At 38.5% G+C, this 22,113-nt stretch overlaps 1 protein-coding gene across 1 annotated transcript in view; it reads left to right on the forward strand.

The window, feature by feature from the left end:
• The window catches only part of LOC121949536 (copine-9-like), a 229,848-nt gene that overhangs the window by 61,515 nt on the left and 146,220 nt on the right, over positions 1 to 22,113 (forward strand). The window contains 1 exon segment of the mRNA XM_042495252.1: positions 16,046 to 16,149. Coding sequence (XP_042351186.1) covers positions 16,046 to 16,149 — 104 coding nt within the window.

The following is a 22,113-nucleotide window of genomic DNA, read 5'->3' on the forward strand; positions in this document are numbered from 1 at the left end:
CTCTGTGCAGAACATGAAGACCGAGCTAACACAGATTAGCAAGCAGCATGCAGGAAAATGTTTATGCGTTGCTAGGCAACAGTAGTCGCATCCAGCGGTTGCGAAAGTATTTGTGTCGGCTAAGCAAAAAGAATCATTAAATAAACAAACAAATCATAATCTGTTGTCGCTTGTTAATATTAACAAATAAAAGACGCTTGTAGAATTGTTATATAAAACCAATATCACACTGGAGGTCCTGTGCTGCGCTATAAATCATCAAGGCTATGATTATCTTCGGCACTTCGTCACTTTTACCGGAGACAAATAGTACCGACTGCTGAACCATTTTTAAGAGAAAAGTATTAGAAAAAGGCCTTAAATATCAGTATACCCTGCAACACACATTCTTCCAATGTAGGCACCTGGATGACACTATGAGCCACCAACACCACGCTGGTGCAATAACATCATCTAAAATAATGAGTGCCCTTGGACATGTCCCCATTGTCCTTGCACACTACAGAGTTGCATCACATTCAATCAAGTGCATGATGCAAGACAGTGGTAGAGGAGCATCTGCTGATTTCAGAAGACCCTTTCTCTCTGTAGCTGATGACTAAAGTAAGCTCGAGGGGGTACCGGTACAAGATAGTCAATTAAACTGTCTGTATGTATGTGTGTGTGCGTGTGTGTGCGTGCGTGCGCGCGCATGTCTTCATGTAGCATTGTAGTGTGAGCAGCAAAACAGCCTTACAGCAAGGAGGCAATCAGGGCAACTTTCACTCTATTTGAGCCTGCTGCATCTGTAATGACGAGTCTACAAGTGAAGGAGCTAGGAGACAGAGAGAAAGGAGGACAGCTAGACAGAGGGAGAGAGAGTGTGTCCCAAGGGAGCAGGGATCCAGAAATGCATGTAACTCCCCTCAATGTGGACACAAATACGTCAGTTGAATTTGGGATATGATCATTAATATTGTTATTCCCCAAAAGTTGTTGAAAAAGTAGGTTAGCATGGCTGTGCATGCCTCTGGGGGAACAGGTTAGGTTGGCAAACAGGCGCTGTCAGAAATAAGCTAATAAAGCAAGAGAGGGAGAGACAGATGTAGCAATGTCTGGTGGAAATACTTAACTCATGTCACAGCAGAACAACTTATTACTTTTGTGGGGCCAGACAGTTTGGGGGCCAGGAGCAGAATCTGATAATACCTTTCACTCCAAATAAACAGAAAACTACAATTTTTAATGTTTAAAATCACTTAAAAAAGTAAAAGAATTAAAAGGGCAGTTTGGGTTATTTGAGGTGGGGCTGTACAAGATACTGATCTAAAGTCAATGTATTACACGCAGCATTTTGGTGCACTCCCTTTGTCAGGCGTCACTCGCCAGGTCTGCCCAAGACATGAACCGGAGGCGTCACTTGAGAATACATTTTGATGGAACCTGTCATGTCCGTATGCAATGCAGTATAATGGTGTCAGATTGAAACGCTGCTGGTAATGGTGTGGTTAGGAGTGTGAGGGTGACTATAGGGCAGATGGGATGGGCAGGTTGTGGGTCATATAAACCTGGACTTTCATGCAGGAGACTGACATTTGCTTCCCGTGTGAATATGATGCTTTATACACCTGACCATGTTCTTTCTGTGCACATACCAGTGTTGGATGCCATGTTCTGTTGCTGTCTAATCACAACCACGTGCAGCATCATCCCACTATGTGCATTTGTTGTGTTAGGAGTTACAGGACATCTCACTTTCCTCTTCTTTTGTTTATTTTCTCTTCTGTTTCAATGGACTGGTTTTCATAATGTTATGGGTTGAGCTGTGATTTCCGATTGTATCAAACGCACCATCCCTGAGGTGCGCACAGAACGTGTCCCTGTTGCTCTTGAATTATGTCACCAGAGACAGGTAAATGGTACATTTGGAGAATCTCGTTTTGAAACACTTTTTTGTTTCTTATACCAAATAAACTTAATCTGAACTTTGACAAAGCTTGGGCTTGTTGCCTCGTCATCTAGCACAAACACGGCCGGAGGCCTGATTGACCGGTGTGTAGGTGAGCTGGCCTATCACAGCGTTTCCCTTTATGAAACCAGTCCTTTCTGTCTTATATCTACTTCTTTTCTTGTTTCACCCATTCCAGGTTAGAGTTAGCTTGTATATTAATTTATTGCCGGTGCTGGCTTGTAACAGTTGACATCACAGTTGGGGCATCCAGGGGCACAAAGAGCAGACGCAGAGGGATACCTAAAATGTAATATTTAGACGTGGAAGTCCGCTGCAAAGTTGCAATATCTGATGACTTAGGATGAGAACATGTTGGTCAGACAGTCCTCTCCTTTGTTGAGAAAATGTTTGAGAAAATGTAGCATCAGAGCTCCCATAATATGGCTGATGACAGGCTGCAGCCCATAGGTTGTGTGACAGCCTCCTGGCTCATGCTTACATTGGTTATTAACAAATTGCATTACTTTTTTAAGGTAAAAAAGTATGTACACCATATGAGTAAATTTTTGTCCTTAGCAGCTCTGTAGTTAGCATAGCAGGTAAGCTCTGCCAATAACAAGTAGGAGATAAACATTTCCATAGAACCAATCATACACAATGAAATCTCGCATTGTATCTTTCCTCATAGTCAATTTAAGTAAGAACTCTAGTTTATTATTTGGTGAAAACAAAAATATGCTGTATGGTGAAACAAATGCAATTCTAAAAATAACTGCTCCTACATACTAATAAGTAGAATTATTTCTAAAAACAGCAAAGAAAAAGAAGCGCTATATTATGTGTTTGGAGTAACAAGCCCAACACCGACAGAGACGAGGAGTAGAATAGAAGATTGGTTTCATATAATAGAATATGAGCTGTCTTGCTGTCTTTCTCCACACTCACAAACACGCGCACTGACAAGAAGTATCTTTTAATAAGCTGTTTTAGACAGCTTCTTCTTTTGTTCAGTAAGTTTTCTGTACAGTTTCTTCTCTGTCACCCACAAGATAGTTTGTTTCTGGCAGAGCTGTAATTATTTTTTTTCTCTGCATTAGTGTGAGAATTAGATTTCTGCTAATTGCATCAAAAAGTGCCTCGAGCCAAATCTGCCAATGTGTTCCGACAGCCCACACACTACAAGCTGGTGACAATACACATGTCGCAGGGAGGATGCTTGTTTCCTGTGCTCATTGACAGACAGCTACAGTACTGTCCAAGGAGACTGTAAGGGAAGTGGGCAGCAGAGTGGGACCTGGAACCATATGGAAGATCTCCAACTGTGGCTTCATTCCAATCTGGCAACCCAGGCCTGAAGAAAGCTCCGCTGCTCCTCAGTCAGCTCGGATTTATAAAAATAAAGAGCAGTGAAAAACATTCACAGCCAAACCATGTGCCTCCGTTGCTGCTGTAATCACAGGCAAAAGGCCCCGGAAGTTCCACGGCAGGAGGAGAAAAGCTTTGGCCCGCTGCTGAGATAGAAAGACAGCGGAAATAAAGTTTAGGATGCTCCCAGATACCTTTATCTTCTCTAAGAAGCAAGAGGCATTTTATGATATTTTCCAACTGTGATGTCTGTGCTTAGATGGATGCTCGAGAGTTTATCCTGCACAGTTTCTAAATTTGTGGTAGGATTACTGCTCTATCGCTCCAAGCAACCTAATATTTCCCCAACAACTCACTTTGAAGTTTAAAAGATATATTGCCTCTATGAGCATGCTAGAAACTTGATTTGGTCAATCACTGTCAGTCAAGCTGAAAGCAGTAAACCCTGGGACCTAGACTCAATATGATTTTCAAATTTGATAAAAGGAATAAAAATGATGTATAGTGACAGAGGATTAAAGAGACTGTAATAATGACTTGGTATTCATAGGCTTCCAGGTTCAAACCTGGCAGTTTGCATGCTCTGTGTGTGTCAGTGTGGGTTTTCTCCCGCTTCCGCCCGCAGTCCAAAAACATGCAGGTTAACTGGAGACTCTAAATTGGTTGTAGGTGTGATTGTGAGTGTAAATGGTTGTCTGTCTCTGTGTGTTAGAGCCTGTGATAGTCTGGCGACCTGTCCAGGGTGTGCTCTGCCTCTCGTCCAATGTTAGATGGGTTATGGATGCTAAATGGATGAATGATTTTATTGTAACTTTGACTTGGCAATATATTGGATTCGGTAATATTGTAAGTGTTGTCTTTTCCTAGTTTTAAATGTTTCATAACAAAAAAGTGATGTCTAACCGTTCTATTATTTGTCTTTACACACTTAGTCATTATATCTACATAACTGATGATTGTTCAGAAATCTTGTTGTGCAAATATTTTGTGAAATCATTAATAGTAAACCCTACAATATCTACATATGACAATATCTCCTACGTAGGAGACATTCTTATGTGTCGGAGATATTAACTAGTACCTAGGAGATATTCTTATCTGTAGGAGGCATTATTTCACATGTAGGGGATATTCTTGGCATTATCTCTTATGTTACAGATATTCTCTTATGTAGTAGGTATTTTTTTATATGTAGGGGATATTCTCATATGCAAGAGATATTATCTGGTACGTAGGAAATATTTTTTTAAGTAGGAGGTATTATTTGGCACATAGGAGAAATTCTTCTATGTAGAGGGTGTTATCTCGTACTTGGGAGATATTCTCATATGTAGGAGATACTATCTTGTACGTAGGAAATATTCTTATATGTGGGAGATATTATCTCTTACGAGGGATATATTCTCTTATGTAGGAGGTGTTGTTTCATATGTAGCAGATATTATCTTTACTGTATCTTTTAAGAGGTCAACTTTTAGGCTTAATTAGGCTCTTCAGAGTAGCAAAGTTGTGCACAATAAAACACTCATGTACCATACATGGGACTGGTTGGTCATATCTGGGACCCAAGCGCTGACACAAGACACCAGACAAGAATTTCGGTGAATCAAGAGTGCAATTTATTTACAGTGATGTTTGAGCTGGGTGGGGGGAAGGTGAGTAAAGTCGGACCGTCCTTCGATCGTCATGTGAGGGGGAAAGCTCCGTGCATCTCCACGTGTAATAAACGAACCAGTTCAAACCAAGGTGAGGATCCCTTCCGTGAGGTCTTTGGTGTTTGGGTGAGCATTAGGAGATGGGAGTGGGAAGCGAGTGGGCAGGTAGACAGGTGAGCAAGCGGGCAGGCAAGCAGGCAGGCAGACGGGCGAACACACTGACGACTGGAACAGGAAGCAAGGAGCAGAGGCATCTCTGAGACAAGAGGAAAAAACACAAGGGAGCTAGCCACACAGGCAAAAACCGGAAAACTCGGAGACAACAGATAAATACTGAGAGGCCGTGAGGAACATCTACCACTTGGCAGGAGTAATACTCTGGCGACGAGTAGATCTGAAGCAACAGCTTAAGTACTGAGTAGATGCACATCTACTCTTTTACTGAGCAGTGGAGTGAGCAAGCAAGAGAAAGAGAGATTTTTTTTCTTGCACTAATATTACTGTAACAACATCATACCATGATAAGCCTGCTGCACACATTTGAAATACCAGCCAACAGGCTGTTTACACTGTCATCATTGCAGCTCTCATACACTAACAACAACATTCCGATTTATAGCAGATGGGTTGCGAGTGGGTGAAATAATATATGATTATTGAGGAAAATATTAATGATGTTCTCTAATGTGAACATAGAGAGCCGAGCTGCTGTCTGCTGCTGCTGTGTTCCCGGCTATGAGACACTGTGCGCATTTACACATGAAGGTTTTGTTTGAAAATAGCAACAGCACTGATACAATGGGATATAGTAATTTCTCTGTAATGAAGTGCTGTCACAATATTTAAATTTCTATATCGATTTAATACTTTCAATACCATGAAAAATACTGGTATTCAATATAATTTTACATGTCAGAAAATTTACATTGAGGGCATAAAAACTGAACTTTTTTATTTAAGGAGAAATATAACAAAGGTACAACAAACAGTGAAAGCTTTTCTTATCTTGATTAGTATCAGAGATCAGAATGACTGAAGTGAGAATTAACTGAAAGTTTTCCTAACAAATCTGTAAATGGACAATTCCTTAACACAAGTGTTTGTGACTGACTTGACACTGACGTAACTATGGACTGTGTGCAGTGGAGATGACAAGATTTTGTTAACTAAAATTACATTGATGCATTAATCAATGAATATATATACGAATTTGCAGATGCTCCAATATGTTCAAATTACTTTTTTTTTTAAGTACAAAATATTTTCAGTTTGGTTGTTTTTCAAGATTTATCATACTGTCATACTGTTATATGACATATTGTCATACTGACTGACTGATCAGTCAATGGGTCCTTTACCCAATTATTTCTATTTTTATTATAGAATTGTATTTACATTTTTTGAAGAGAGACAGAAAGAATGATAATCAGGACAAGCAGTGGAAAGAAATTTGTTTTCCAAGTCCTCACTTGTTAAACTTTAAACAATGAATAACCTTTGGCTTGTAATAAAACTCTTGATCAATATGGTCATTTTCACAGTTATCATGGATAATTATCAATACTGATTCTCATTTTTAGCAAAATCACCCAACCCAACCTTTTTGTTAAAAAGAACAATTTTTCCAACTAAAGAACCTGTGAGAAAGTTTGATGTTTTCTCCATGTAGTATCTTACACATTTAGGTTTTTTTTATTTTTTTTTTTAAAGCAGATGCTTTAAAACATAAATTCAACCTCATGTGCTTTATGGTGCATCTCTTGTAACTAGAGCTTTCAGCATTAACGCATTAATCCCAATGTGATTAAGGTCCGTATATATTTTTTTATTTGCGTTAATCGCTGGCCGACATGCTCGTCTTTAAGAGGATGCACCGACCCAATTTTTAAAGTTACAGTGATGATAATGGCATCATATGAAACTAGATGACCTGAGGAGTGGTGTCAACCATATCATGCCAGCTTCCCAATAAAGAGTTGGTATAATATTCCAAAGTTAAGCTAAATTTTGGTAATGGAAAAACTGCAGCGAAATTTCATAGGGGTCCCTTGACCTCTGATCTCAAGATATCTGAATGAAAATAGGTTCTGTGGGTACCCGTGAGTCTCCCCTTTGCAAACATACCCACTTTATGCTAGTCATATACAGTATTTTGCTGTCATTTGATTTCTAATCAAGAAAATTTTGGTAAGAATTAATGAATCGTGTCAATACAGACTTCAACACTGTTTTGAAATGCAAAATAAGGGAATTAAAAACATACAATGAAAAAATGTGATTTTTTTTGCCATGTAACTATTTATAAATATGAATGAATGAAGGGCTTTTTGTCTTTTATTGACAAATAGCCAATTTAATTACATCAGCTTAACATCACTTACTTTACTATAAAAGGTCAAATCAACATTTTGGTAGAACATGTTTTAAAACACACAAAATCTTCTGAGATTTTAATTTTTTCCATGAAGTTAAAAGACTTTAGTAAGACCTCTGAAACTGTGAATGTCTTGAATATTTATGCTTACCTACCTTTGAGAATCCCACCACATTGACTTGTGATTATTTGCAATTAGCTATTGAACCTCTTCAGTTAATCACAAAAAATAATCATTTGACAGTCCTTTTGGGTCTTTTTCAGTCTTTTTCAGCAATTTTTGTTTGACCAAATGTGGGTATTTCAATGACCAAATGGACTTAGCAGCACCTACAGTAATGTGTTAAACAAATTAACATTTTCATTTGCTGATTTTATTGAAATTCAGCCCCATCTTTTGTCTTGGCAGCTAATGATTCAAGTAGCTTTTTCTCACTAAGCTGTTTGTTGTATCTATTGTGACATCACGAGTTCCATTTACACTGTCAAAATTAAGAGTAGCATTATCTCATCATAAACAACTGAATTATTGACAGCCACAGAGAGAAACATCAGACAGCTTTATATCTTCATGTCATTAACATTTCAGGAGTAACTTATGACCTCTGCACTGACAGCAATACAACGTACTGCAGTAAATGTGTGTAAAGTGCACTTTTGCCCTCCATTCAGACACACAACACAAGTCACAAGGCCAGCAATGCAATAACAGATTTAAATAATATATATATATATATATATATATATATATATATATATATATATATATATATATACATATTTTTTTTTTTTTTTATTTTTTATTTTTTAATTTTTTAATTATTTTTATTTGTATTTTTTACACAGAAAAAACATCCAATTAATTAACTAGCCTTCTACCTTCTGCTTTAATTGGTATTTCAGAGTGGGGGCAGACTCTTCTTTTCATCTTGTTTGTGAACCGTGTTAACTCACTAATCTACAGTATATATATCTAAATATTACAGTTGTCTTACCTTTGCAACAATAACTCACTCCTGACAGTGCTTATATGTGAATAATGATGTGATTAAGTGTTCTGGTGCTTTATAAAGACATTTGGATAAATAGAAAAAGTGTGGATCACATGAGCTGACTCACCATACTAACAACTGATGTAAGAAAATAATTCTATATTGACTTTTAGTTTCACGCATGGACGTATTAAGAAAGTCTAGATACAGCCGTGGGGGCCCGTTCATTGCTATGAGAGATGCTCATTGGCGCATAAAGCAGAAAACACAAGAGACTTACGGAGGTTGAGTGTGCCCAAGTCAGTAACTTCTTTAGACTGCCATTTAAGTTGGCAAAGCACCAAACCTGAAGTCAGTCACTTTGCCAACTTAAATGGTGGCCTAAATCTTGTGGCTCTTTTAGACAAATTTTATCGAACTGGAATCTTTTAATCTAGGTAGTAAAATTAGTAATTTCGCGGACCACCGCTGTGTATGGGTTTACATTGGAGTTACTTGACAGCCTGGTATCTCATTTGTCAGAGCAGCTTATTTAGATGATCTGGGAGTGAGACCCGCTGTTATTCCAGCTGTCTCCTTCCCCTGATCCTAACCATCTGTGCCAACATTTGCTTTTGTTGACGTCCCTGTGTTGGTTGTCATGTGCTTTTGATGTCTAAACATAATCACTTTCAGCAGCATCCCACCATGTGCTTAGAAAAGAATAGCTTTATATGGTCATTGAACTTAAAACAAAATATTGTTTGTAAAACAAAATTTGCTGTGCAGTACCTAAAACTGCACACACACACGCACACACACACAAGTGTTCACATAAGTAATATGTGTTGACAGGATACCTTTGTAGATGCAGAAGACCAAGGACAGATGGATGATGTATGCTGTAAGGCAAATTGTGAATGTGTTAATGGGCCTTAGAAATAAAATTGAATTGAACTGAACTAAAAGTCTACTGCAAAGTGGCAACGTGACAATTTGGGATAAGAACATGTTGAAATCCACCACCATTCTTACTGTAAACTGTAGCATGCACATGCAGTGTGTGAGTGGAAAGCACAGCAACAGTACTGTAGGAATCAGTGCATAGCCAATGGTCAAATGCCTGCAAAAACCTATACTGGCTGCACTGGGCATAAATATGGTCCCAAACCTCTTTGACATGACAACATTTGACAACTTTTACTACTATAATGTCATGCAAGAAATTCATCTCAAAATTCCCACAGTGCAGTACGGTTTGTAGAGGAGACAAAGAAGAATAGTAGCAGAGAAATTCCCCTGCAGGTCCTATATTCCATTTTCATTTGCTGTTGAATGGTCCGACATCCCATAGAGGCCAACGTCCTGCTCATTAGCCTCTGTACTGCCCTTCCTGCTCTCCTGAACAGATCTGTGCTAACTCTACATCATCTTATTGCTTTAAAGAGCTGTCTATGTACACATACTGGCCTCACAGGGGACCCTATCTTCAATGTAGCTTCATTTGTAACACTCAGATTGCTGCCTGAGTCTCTAATATACAGAATACATTGTTTGGATGTCACAGAGGAACAGTGGTTAGCACTGTAGCTGCACAGCAAGGCACTGGCTGTAAATTGTGGTGCCAGATTTCCTCCGGGTGCTCCAGTTACATTCCAAAGTCAAATGAAATGGATATTGGGGAAGCCAGGAAGTCTAAATTGCTGTGATATGCTCCAGTCACCCATGAGCCTGTGCAGGAGCACTGAGAAACGGATGCTACCCTTTTTAATGTGTAGTTGTGAATTTCTCATTTTCTTTTTGAAATGAAGTTCGGTCATTGGTGAGTTTATAGTTTATACGGTCAGTGGTGAAGGTCTGTATTAACAGCTATATATTGTGAGTTATGTATGTTTTGCAATTGGATCAGCTCATGTTTAATGGAAGAATAATGCAGAGGGGAGTTCTGTGCAGGTCAAACATGTTATTAGTCTATATTTATACTTCCTTATACACAATTACCACTTGATTTTTTTTTGTCTGTAATAATACCTACCTTTTGTACCAATTTCAAGATTTTTAGTAGACGTAATAATGTGTAATGTGTAATGTGTGTGTGTCTGTCTGTTTGTAAATGTGTGTGTGTCTGTGAGTTGGGGTAGAAGTTTTAGAGATTTTAGAGATTTTTTATCAAATGTCTCTATACTGTGCACAATATGAACACTGTGCCAAGAAAAATCAACAGATTATCATTTTTCTTTTTGAATCTACTTTATAAGAGTCTGGACAATGTGTGTATGAAAAATTATGAAGATCTGAAATCCCTAACCTTGTTTTGGATGTGTTTTCACGAAAACTCATAAAACAAGAAACCCCTTGTGATTTACGACCACAAAAAAGAAGTTAAAAAAAAAAGTTAAAAAACTTGCGCTGTAGCTTCATACTTTGACTGTTTTGAAAAATTCTGATTGATTTGTTTTTAGATCAGCTAGTATTTTAAGTGGTGTGAAGGAAACTTTAAATTTCACTATGAACATAACTGGGTCAATAAAACAGCAATGCCTTCAATACATTTATAATCATGCATCTAAGACCTTTAAGTCACTTTGGTGGTTGTTTTATTAACCACACTTGCTTTCTTCCCAGTTTGGCAGCACTTTCCAACAAAGCAGAGACCAACCAGTATTCTGCACATTGCATGATGTACATTTTCATTTCTTTCCTGTTTTCTACCATAGTACATTCTAAGGACATGCTTATGACTAGAATAGCACAGGTGTTACTGATCAGCAATAATTGCTTGTTTATGGCATTTAGGTGCACCATTGAACCAGCATGAGCAACACATGTTTCCCTGGGTCTGCCAAATATGTAAATGGAATTTTACCATAATTAATATAAGTACTTCATAAAATAATTTTATTAATATTAGCCTATTTTTTCTTTTAATCAGGGGAGCGATGCAGAAACAGGAAGTAAGAATTTTGTCCACTACCTTAGTGATCTTAACAGTCTGATTCACATCATTTATTTGATTCACTTTTACTCACGTCAAATGTTCAATTGAGTACAATTTTCTCTTGTTCTGTAATCCTGTCAGGTGGCACACTAAGATTAAGAAAGAGTAAAAGAGATCATTCTGTACCTAGCCAGTGTCCGTCTCTTTTGGGATCCTGCCGACAATGGCAAATTGATGTAGAAAAAGGTTGTACTCTTGGTCAATAATTATCTTGATGAATAAAAAATACAAATATTTAAATGAAATACTAAGACGAGCCACAATAAATCGTAAATGAATTTATAAGTTTAATGACACCACAAAATTGGATCGGAGAGGTCTTGGTAGAGCATATATGTATATTCACAAAGACATAATAAAAACTTACAGAAACAGAGCAATGTTTCACCCTTATAATGTCCAATTCACACATCATATAGCTATGTATCTTTTGCAGTATCTCAGCCTTCAGACACCTTGGAGCCTCCTCACATGCCTGCGTGCAGACAGTGAGGGACTTTGAGGGCTCCAGAAGTACTGAAGCCATGACAATGGAAGAGTCATACAGCCAAACAATAACATTATTATACATGATTACATTTAAATGCATTGAATGCATTGAATAATTTTTCCATGACTGGACTTCTGCAGTTTACTTATTGCCAAATCTTATCAGGGTACAAAATAATACCATCAAATCCATATTTATTTTGTGTAGGGGTTCAAGCCCGAAAGGGCTGAAACTTGTTTTTGTGTTGAATTATCATTGTTTAATTCAACATTTTAGAGATGCTTTTGCAGATTTACATAACATGGTACATTGTAGACTCATGAAGTTTTCACTAATGATTGGGAGTTATATGACAATGATACCCAAGAAATATGACCCCAATCGGCCTGATAGGGGCACTGTAATAAAAAGTCAACTTTAAAAAGTCAAAACTCTTACAACATATGTCAGATTTACATGAAAGTTGGTACAGGCATCCATCTACATTGACCTTTTTGACATTTCCTTCTTAACTGAAGGTCCATTTTTTTTACCATGGATCATTACTGGACCAAGCTTATCAAAAGTTAACAAAGGTTTGTTGAAAAAAAAGGGTAAGGCTCAGCAACATAAACTGATCTACCTTCATAAACATTGGGCCGATCATCATGAAACTTGCAGGATATGTCCAGAGCTTCTCTTGAGATTTTGTTGCTCTCTGCTGTCCTCTTGATGTCAAAAAAAAAAAGAAATCAAAACAAAATTAGTGACAGCTTATTATAACCATTTGTAAAAAACCCACTCCCTGCAGGTAGTTGTTTTGTGTTATTATTTACAGGCAGCAAGTATTTCACAGTATGATTCTGTCACTGCTAGATCACAAGATTGTGATGCAACAGTAAGCCAATATATCTGCCCCCCCTCACCCCACCTCGATGAGCCTTTCCCTGTCCTGTTCCTCGAGGCGTGTCAGAAGTCTTCCTCTGTGAAGTCAGGGAGAATACTTGACAAGTAAATACGAAACAAAGAGCTCTGCTGAAAGCATCAGTGGGACTGTGGGTGCAGTAACAGTTGATATTAAGAGACATCAACTGATCAACATCAACTCAAGCATTCACATAAAAATTGGATTTATCTGCCCCTCATCTCCAAGACGAAGAAAAACCTTCAACTTTTTGTATATCCTTTTGAAAGTTACAGTGACTACAGCCACTGGTCTAAAGCACATTTCTTATTTCTGTACACATCCCGTCTAGTGTCTGTTTCATTTGTTAACGTTAGTGTCTCAATCATGAGTCCCCACCTGTCAGTCTTTATACAGTTGGGTGGAAACAACATAAAGCACATGCCAAATATATACATTTGATGTGTACAAATTTAAAAGCTAAATCATCTTTATTTGAAATGGCAGGTTGTATAGATTTAATTTAATAATGAGTTATTTTAACTCAAAACTGTGAGTTATAAAAATGCAGAAATGTGAGTTTGTTGGACTGGGTAAATTGAGTTTTCATGCACTGATAATGTAAAGTAATTCTTTCAAACAGTTAAAAAGTAATAAACTCCTCCAGGCTAGAGCCAAAGTACAGTAAAGCTAAATATATTTGTGATAACCTGGATTTTCTTCTTTGTTTTTCCTTTTTTATAGACATTTCTTAAAAAACATTTGTGTTAAAATGTTAACATAAAACATTGGCATGGAAAAAGTCTGTCTGAATTACTCCATCACTATTGTCTATGCTGACTGGCTGGCAAGCTGTACAGCCACTGACCACCGTTCATCAGTGCCATCACACTGTGGAATGCAGTGCAAACCGCTCATTATCCCGTTGACTAGCTTTTGTCATCACATAGATGTGATTATTTGGAGCTTTGTAATCACATAGCTGTGTTTCCTCCTTCAATCAGATGGGTGAAATTACGGTCAAGTTAAACTCACCTGTTGCTGTCTTGTAATGCATAACAGAAACACATCTCAACAATATGATTTCAACATGATGCTCAACAAATGAAGGACAACTTTAAGTTTCTTACAAGGCAGTGAATGATTTACTTTTTGATGGCTTGTATTGAAAACATGACTCTGCCATCTCATAACAGTAGGCAGGTTTCCATTAGAGATTTGTGTAAAACTTAAGTGATAGTTTCAAAATGTCAATAAAACACAATTGTAAGATGACAGCATTTCCACTGAGTGATGTTCTGTGACTTCTCCTCTGGTGATAACATTCCAAGAAGCATGGTGATGGATGTTCAAAACATTAGCAGCTTTATTTCTATTGCAGCCACCACACTAGCCATCATTATTTCCAATCCAAGGCCACATAGGCGTTTTATGGAGCCATAATGGAAAGGCGAGCCCCTTATACGTGGGAGTGGCCAGTTACGAGGGATTTCTAGGAGCTGATAGTCCACGATTTCACAGAGGAATTGTGGATTCAAAACTTCTGGATGATCCACTCAACTTTGGAAGAGTTATGTGATGCAATAACACCTCTTGTAGGGCTTGCTGCATCATGAGGGAGCCAGTTCCTACTGACAAGCACATAGTCATAGCATCATGTGAACTAAAAAAGCTGAAAAAGTGTTTCCATTGCAGTTTTGCCATACATGTTTTTTTTTCCGAATCACCTGAAATACCACCTCATGCAAGCATTAAAACTTTTTGGCAATAAATGAGACTGTTTTCCAAATTGAAGATTTCAGCAGCTGCTGTCATGCATCAGGACCACTCTTTGAAATCCATCCACAGAGAGTAATAGCTGATGGAGAAGATCCTCTCATCTCTGCTCAGTCAGTAACAGAGGAGAGCAGAAACAGAGGTGGTGGTTGGGGGAGTTGGAGGAACTAGCTCATTACCGTCATCTTCCAGAGAGCATGAGCGCAGGAATGAGGGTGTGATTGTTCAGCAATCGGCAGAAGAGTCTCTAATGTGAGGATGCTGTTTGTGTTCATCAGAGACAGGGGTAGACCTGTATCTAACGGCAGTATTTAGATACAGGTTTATCATAGTTCATTTACACATACTATTTTGATACAAAGCTGGTTGAAAATCAGCGAAGTGTCCCTTTTAAGTGCAATTTTGAGGGACTTTCCTTGATTGTTTCTGTTTAATGCTACTTCATTTTGATCCAGGTTTTAAAGGGTTAACTGGCCCCTGGCCTCCTCTCATTTTGCAGCAGTGACCCTGAGGCAAAGCATGTTGAGTATTCCTGATCTACAGTGAGGGGCCATCTAGCCAGAGGGACCTGGCCCCCAGTGTAGCTGCCACAGGGTTACAGTTTGTGCCCAAAACACATTTATCTAAAAACTGTGTTGATCAAAAGTAATATCCAGCTCTGCTTCTACTAACTTAACCTGAATCCACCTACAAAGTATGCGGATAAATGGACTCAGCAGAGCCATCGTTTCTCATTGTAAGATTATGAGACAATTAAATTGATTCTGTTATCGCTGGACTTAGCAGCTCTGGCAGCTCTTCCTGCGTGATGACCGATGTGGAGCTTCCAAAGGCAAAGAAAGCCAAATCATCTATTGCATTACACTTACAAATGGAGCATAAATGGAACTAGGTCATTTTTACTCCATGTGAGATTGTTGGATAATTTCAAATGCATGTATCTCTGTTCAAATAAAACCCTACATTTCTCTATGTCCAACTTCTCTTAGAATTGTGTTATTGATCATCTACTGAATTTCAAGTGCTGTGGGACAAAAAGAAAAAAAAAATTATTATTTATACCTCCAGCCACTGCAAGGAGTAATTTTGACCCCCCATAAAAACAACACTCTGGTTCTTTATGCCGTTTATTACCAATAACAAAGGCTATTTTTATCCCAGATGTATTTGATTTTTTGAAGTTTTAGGATTAATTTTAAATGCCTATTTTGAAATCTTTGATTGTATGTAATGATTTAAAGCAATTGAAAAAAATATGAAACCTCATGAAACTGAATTTTCTTATGTATTATTTAAAAAATAGATGAAATTTTCCTGCTTCAAGAAATGCAGTATTTGGGCTTACTGATGCTACCCCGCCCCCCCCCCCCCTCTTGTTGGCAGTTCAAGTATTAAATGATTCTTTGAGTGGGGCTTAAATCTACTTCAGACTGCATAACAATGTCTAACTTTAAAATGTTTGCTGGTTGAGAAATTAAAAACTTACAAAAGATCAGCCTGACAGTAGGAGTTCGCCTCCGACAGTGTCTGTTGTCTTCCCCTCTCACTGCATGTCAACATTGATCAGTGTGGTGTTGACTCTTTCTCTCCATCTCTCCTCCAGTTTGGCCGGACAGAAGTGATCGATAACACACTGAACCCCGACTTTGTGAGGAAGTTTGTTCTTGATTTCTTCTTCGAAGAGAAGCAGAATCTTCGCTTTGATGTGTAAGTGGGAACGTCTCCGTCTTTGCTCTCTGCAGCTCCGATCTGTCTCTTTACTTTGTTATACCAGGAAATGACTTCAGTTGGGACTCCTCTGATTTTGGCTGGCTGACTCACACCTGCAAGGTGAAGAAGCCTCCAGTCTAAGCTGATTAGCATAAAAACTGTAAGAGTGGATGACTTTCATCCAGTGTTAGAAGGGTTGCTTTAAAAATGTATTCCACTACACATTACTGAATGCATGCCCTAAAATGTCATTTTTAACATATACTATTGGATTACTCAAATTAAGAAACAAATTCTCAATTATATGAATTACTCCTGAAATATTTCAATCATCTTGCTGAACTCGTTTGTGTAGGTGTCATATTCGATTTCCTCTGATAATGTCACATGGGCAGTGCACTCATGGGTTTCCATTAACTCTAAAATTGCACAAATTGAAATTGCGAATATAAAGTGCGACCAATGAAAACATGTCAATTTTGAAAAAAAAATTTATCACAAAAAAGTTTTTATGCTCGCATGAGGTGGTATTTCAGGTGATTGGAAAAAAAGGCATATTTCACAAAACGGCAATGGAAATACTTTTTTGGCACTTTCTTGGCTTTTCTAGGTCACTTGATGCTCTGGCTATGTGCTTGTCTGCAGGAACTGGACAAGCACATAGCCATCGCAAATGTGCAAATCTGCAATGGAGACACGCCTTCATTCACTGCTCCTCACCTTTTTTCATACACAATACTACAAAAAGAACAATAAATGTGTTCTGAAAGTTACAAACACTCCGTAATGACTGATTGTAATATGATGTTTTGATCAAATAGGTTCAATAAAATCTTACACAAACTGATACTTTCTGCATCATGGTGGATGCTGGAGTCTGTAAGGGTCTGCTCAGATCACTTTGGTTATGCCTGTAACCCATCTGTTTGCCACCAAAACTCTGTGACCGCACAGACCATCCGCACCTATGAGCATGTGTGTATACATGCAGACAGCAAGTTTAATTTCAAAGAATCAAATGTCAGTATCCTCTTAAATGTATTTATTTTTTCCCAGTTTGTTGTTATATACAGTGCCTCAAAGAGTTTTTCGGGTAAGAATCTGGTCAGGGGATATAAACAAGCACAGCTTGTGTCTCTCATTACCACACTGCCCTTGAGCAAGGTAATTAAATCCCAACTGCTGCTGCCAGTCTCTCTCTGTTGGGTTCACAGTGTTAGATACAAAACGATGCAGAAATATGAATTTGAAATCACTTTAAAATGCTTATAATTGTTTCTTTATCAAACCTTTCCACCACTGGCTCATTCTCTTTTTTAATGGCTTAAAAAGTCCTGCTGATAAACCGACGGTGGCCCAGCTGATTTCATTTCATGGTTGAACTGAGCATCACTAGATAAGCAGTTGATTCATTAAAACACAGTATTCATGCAGCCTTTCATTATGTCTTCATCTTTGTCAATCTACTTCCCTCCAAATCTGTTGTCAAGAACTCATTATTCATCTCAGAGTTATTTTGTTTGTTTCAGAACTTGAAAGTTACGATGTTCTGAAGTATTCATGAAGAGAATTAAATGAGAAATTTAAAGTCTGCATATGAGCACAATGAGCTGTGCAGCCTGTAGAGGCCCACGCTAATCTCCGAGGATTCAAAGAAAAGAGAACAGTGTTGTTGTTTATTTGCAGATCTGCGGTGCTTCTCTGTAGTTACCGATCCATTCCACACTCTGACTTTTACTGTAAAGTCACTCAGAGGGGAGTCAGCAGGTAAAGGCAGAAATGGGGGGGGGGGACTTCACTTTAAGTCATCCATTCTTTCCATGGAAGGGATCAATGCCCTGCAGGGGGCTCAGAGGAAAGAGTCAGTATGGGGTCAGACAGAAGGAGAGGATCACAACCCTCATATTGATCTCAGTAGCTCTTCAACACTCCATCCATCACTGTTCGCTCAATAACTGTGAACATCAGCACCAGCAGGCTGCTCCTTTTGACTGAACCGATCCTGATCCTCAGTCGATAACTGAAGACTCTTCAATCGGAACAGATATGTTTGTTAGAACCTCAAAGGTTATTTAGAGAACTGCATGATCGACATTTGTGTCCAGAGCAGGCAATGATGAGGAGTTAAATCAAACTATTGTCAACTCTGATGTCTAGCTTGTGTTCATCAGAAGGTAACTAAGCAACAGGGGAGACAAAATTAGTTCAATCAGGAGAGACGGGTGAGTGAAGTAAAGATTATTGCCAAGGTACAAGGTAGGTTTATGAGTCAAAAATGAAATAAGAATTTGTTCCTAAATCCTGCTACATCTTTTGGTGTCTAAGGAGGAGTTAAGGAGTCTCACAGCCTGGGGAAAGAAGCTGCTCCGTTGTCTGATGGTTCTGCAGCAGATACGTGTGTATCTTTTTCCAGACGGCAGCAGGGTGAACAGACTGGGCTGGGGTGGCTGCTGTCTTTCAGTATTCTTTGGGCTCTGTGCAGACACCTCACTTCACTGAGGTCACTGATGCTCTGTAGATGAAAACCAGTGATGTTCTGGGCAGTTTTAATCGCCTGCTGTAGAGCCTTCCTGTCCACGGCCGTGCACAAACCATGCCAGTTGGTGATTTGGTGATTTAGTGAATTTAGCCTTACTAAGTTTCCGTAGGAAGTAGAGCCTTTTCTGTGCTCTTTTAACCTGGGTGGTGATGTGCGATGACCAAGATAGGTTCTCAGTGATATTAATTCCAAGGAACCTATAGCTGTTCACCTGCTCCACCTTGGTAAAATGTATTGATGTGCTTATAGCAGAAGGAAGAAGGAAGAATTAAAATACTTGTGATACCTCACTGGCTGAGCTCGCACGATGGGTCTCCCATTGGGGAGGTCACGATCCACTAGTAAACAAATACATGTGTATGGTGAGATGCAGATTTCACAACAAAATCGACTGTAACCTGTTTAATTCTGAACCGGTTTTCATGGAACTTGTTTTGTTATAAGCAAGGGAAAGTGAACATGACACAGGTTACTTGTTTGAATTAATTTCAGTTACTGGAGGCAATCTAATTACCTCTATGACTAAAGAGTCATCTTCAGAATAGCAAGCAACATCCATGATGGAGTCTAACAAAGTATATTTATTCAAGTACAGTACTTTAGTACAATTTTGAGGTACTGGCAACCTACTTGAGTTTTTGCATTTCTAGCTTCTTTAAATTTTAATGCAACTTTATTTAATTCAACTTCTAACTTCTAACTTCTAAGCTTCTGTTACATTTCAGAAACATTCTTCCTGTTTCTAAACGGTCGTAGGCAAACAGTTCATTTCCTGATTTTTTTACATTTTTATTTCAAAACAAAAATCCAAAAACCAACATTGGGACATCAACAAATGCACATGCTGGCACGGATGGTTATGATTAGGGGAAGGAGGCACATGGTGAGGTGTAGAAAAAAAAGATCACATTCAGACACCAGACTCCGGCATTAAAGTCTGGGTATTGTGGGACCATCGCCCCTCCCTCCCACTCTACAGACACCCTGCAACTCCCTATATTACCACTTACCAATTGCCATCAAGTTACTCTCAGAATCAAGCATCAATTACACACAGCTGATTTGACCTCATGGTCATCTTAACTGACATAAGTGAAAGTGAGTGATAGCTTAAAATTAGAAGAAGGTAAAAGGTGGAAGGTAGATTTATTGGTTATTTTCTAAACCAACTTTTAAAAACAGTTACTTTTGTCCTTGATCCCGCAACATCTTTGGAGATGAAGGATGAGTTGATTAAAATCAGCAACTACTATGAAAACTCTATCCAGTTCCTTAGGCATGTTGCTACTGGTGGCATCATTCAATTCCTGCATTGCATTTTTTGAATTTGCGTCAGAGTCCCTTGTCCAAATGCCCCCCACAAGGTCAGTCCATCCAGTGCAACAGCTTGATCTGGGATGTTAGGGGTTTAACCATGTCTTGATGAAGATGTGTGCAATGTAGTCTCTGAACTCCCATTGCTGAGTGAAGGAGTTTTTCTCTTGGTTGCTGCAAGTAGAAAAAACTCTCACCCTCCCAGGGTGAGTGCTATGTTCAGAATTCTTAAAAGCAACTCAATAAACAGTAAATAACTGAATGTCCACACAGAATTTAGAATTTTGAGTCCAAACCTTTTAGTGAATCTTTTCAAGCAAGCAGTGAGCAGTTACAGAGCTCAGGAATGCCTCTCCCTAGCCAATAACATCAGCTAGTCAGCCTGCATTCTGACAACCTGTCTTTCCCTGATCTAGTCTTTTATACTATTACAATGAGAAAATGTGAATGAAGGTAGAGTCATCTTCTGATTGGTTCCCCTCATTATCTGGCTCCCCTTTCAGCGTGGCATCGTCTTTGGATTGGTCAACTTCAAGGACAATCCCTTATTAGGAATTGTTTCTCTCTTCTGGGTGTCCTGTTGAACAAAATTATAGACACCACACATCCATTCCCTTTTGACCCACATCCATTCCGCACATCTCCTCCTCTTATCTCCACATATCAAGTTCTCTTCACGTCATGCTCCCACTCTCACAACTGACCCTCAAGGTTAGATTATCATCCAGGACACTGATCATGCAGAAATATATCTTCTCTCTTATCCTATTTGAACATTATGTTTCATCTTTCTTTAAGGGGTGAACATGAACACTGAATCATATACTTACATACTCCAACATGAGTGAGCCTTAATAGCATCTCATCCACTCCACTCTCCTGCGACCGGACATTAGCTAGAAGAAGGCTAATTTCCGGTCCAAGTCGGGTCAGCCTCACCTAGCCTCCTCCCTACCTTTGTCCAGTGCTTTTGGTATAGTTTCTGCTAACTGAATAATTTGTACGCTGCTCCTCTTTGTTGAGGTTATTTCTAATAAAGGTAGTGTATTGCACACTACTTGTTACTTCAAAAAAGTAACCAACTGTGGTGAACTTTGAAATGTAAATAAGATAAAACAATCCTTCATAAGTCCCACACTGGGGAAATTGGCAATGTGTGCTGTTTGCCAATAACAAAACTCTTGTAGAGCAATTGTTATTCTCAATCATTATTCTGTGGTCGTTCACTGCATTGAGCGCTGGGTTTGAAGCTTCCTCCCTTGGGACAGCAGCTGCCCCTCTTAGTAAGGAGTCTTAATCTCCTGACAAAGTAAATCATTAATGCTGAATTATTAAGTAGGGCAAAATATAACACACACAATGGCAACATGCATGCTCTGCCTCCCACATGTTTTGCATCATTGGTTTTGGTGGCTGCTGTCAGTGCTACCTGAATCCCTGTCCTTCACACATGACAGCTAATCTTTGTTGTGAGTGCATGCTTTGACTTTCTATTCTGTGTTTTTACTTCACTAATGAGGGAGGAATTCATTTATCAAATAGTTGTTTTCTGGTGCTATGTGCACATTTTGTAGGGTGCGGGGGAACATAAGTGAACATTGTCCCTGAATTACTAATGGAATGCCACAAAGTGCTCAACCAGGAGTAAAAGTGGTGATATGTTGAGGATCTGTCATTGATTAATCTTCAAAAGCTTATAAAGTTCAAAATGCATTTTTCGTTAATGAAAGATTTTTCTAAACAATTTATGTGTACATAAAAGGTGTTTAAATCATAAATGATATAAAATTATGTAACACTAATGTCACTCAAAAATGGTCTTCTTGACTTTCACAAAATTACCATGTGAATTTTAAAATGCAAAATGCAGCTACATTTTCCAAGAGAGTTGGATAAGGACTAAAAACACTGTGCAGGTCACTGCATCACTAAAAAGGACCAGAATGTAGGAAACAAATACAAAGGCCTGCCCTGATCTCTTAACAGAAAAATGAAGTGTACTTATCTTGATGACTAAGTGCTTAGTGTGCCTACATAATTGCATGTAAACATTTATTACAAAATAAAATAAATTACAACAAATAAATAAGATATAATACCTGATGGAA

The sequence above is a fragment of the Plectropomus leopardus genome, chromosome 2 (assembly GCF_008729295.1).
Source record: "Plectropomus leopardus isolate mb chromosome 2, YSFRI_Pleo_2.0, whole genome shotgun sequence".
In the NCBI taxonomy this organism is placed as follows: Eukaryota; Metazoa; Chordata; class Actinopteri; order Perciformes; family Serranidae; genus Plectropomus; species Plectropomus leopardus.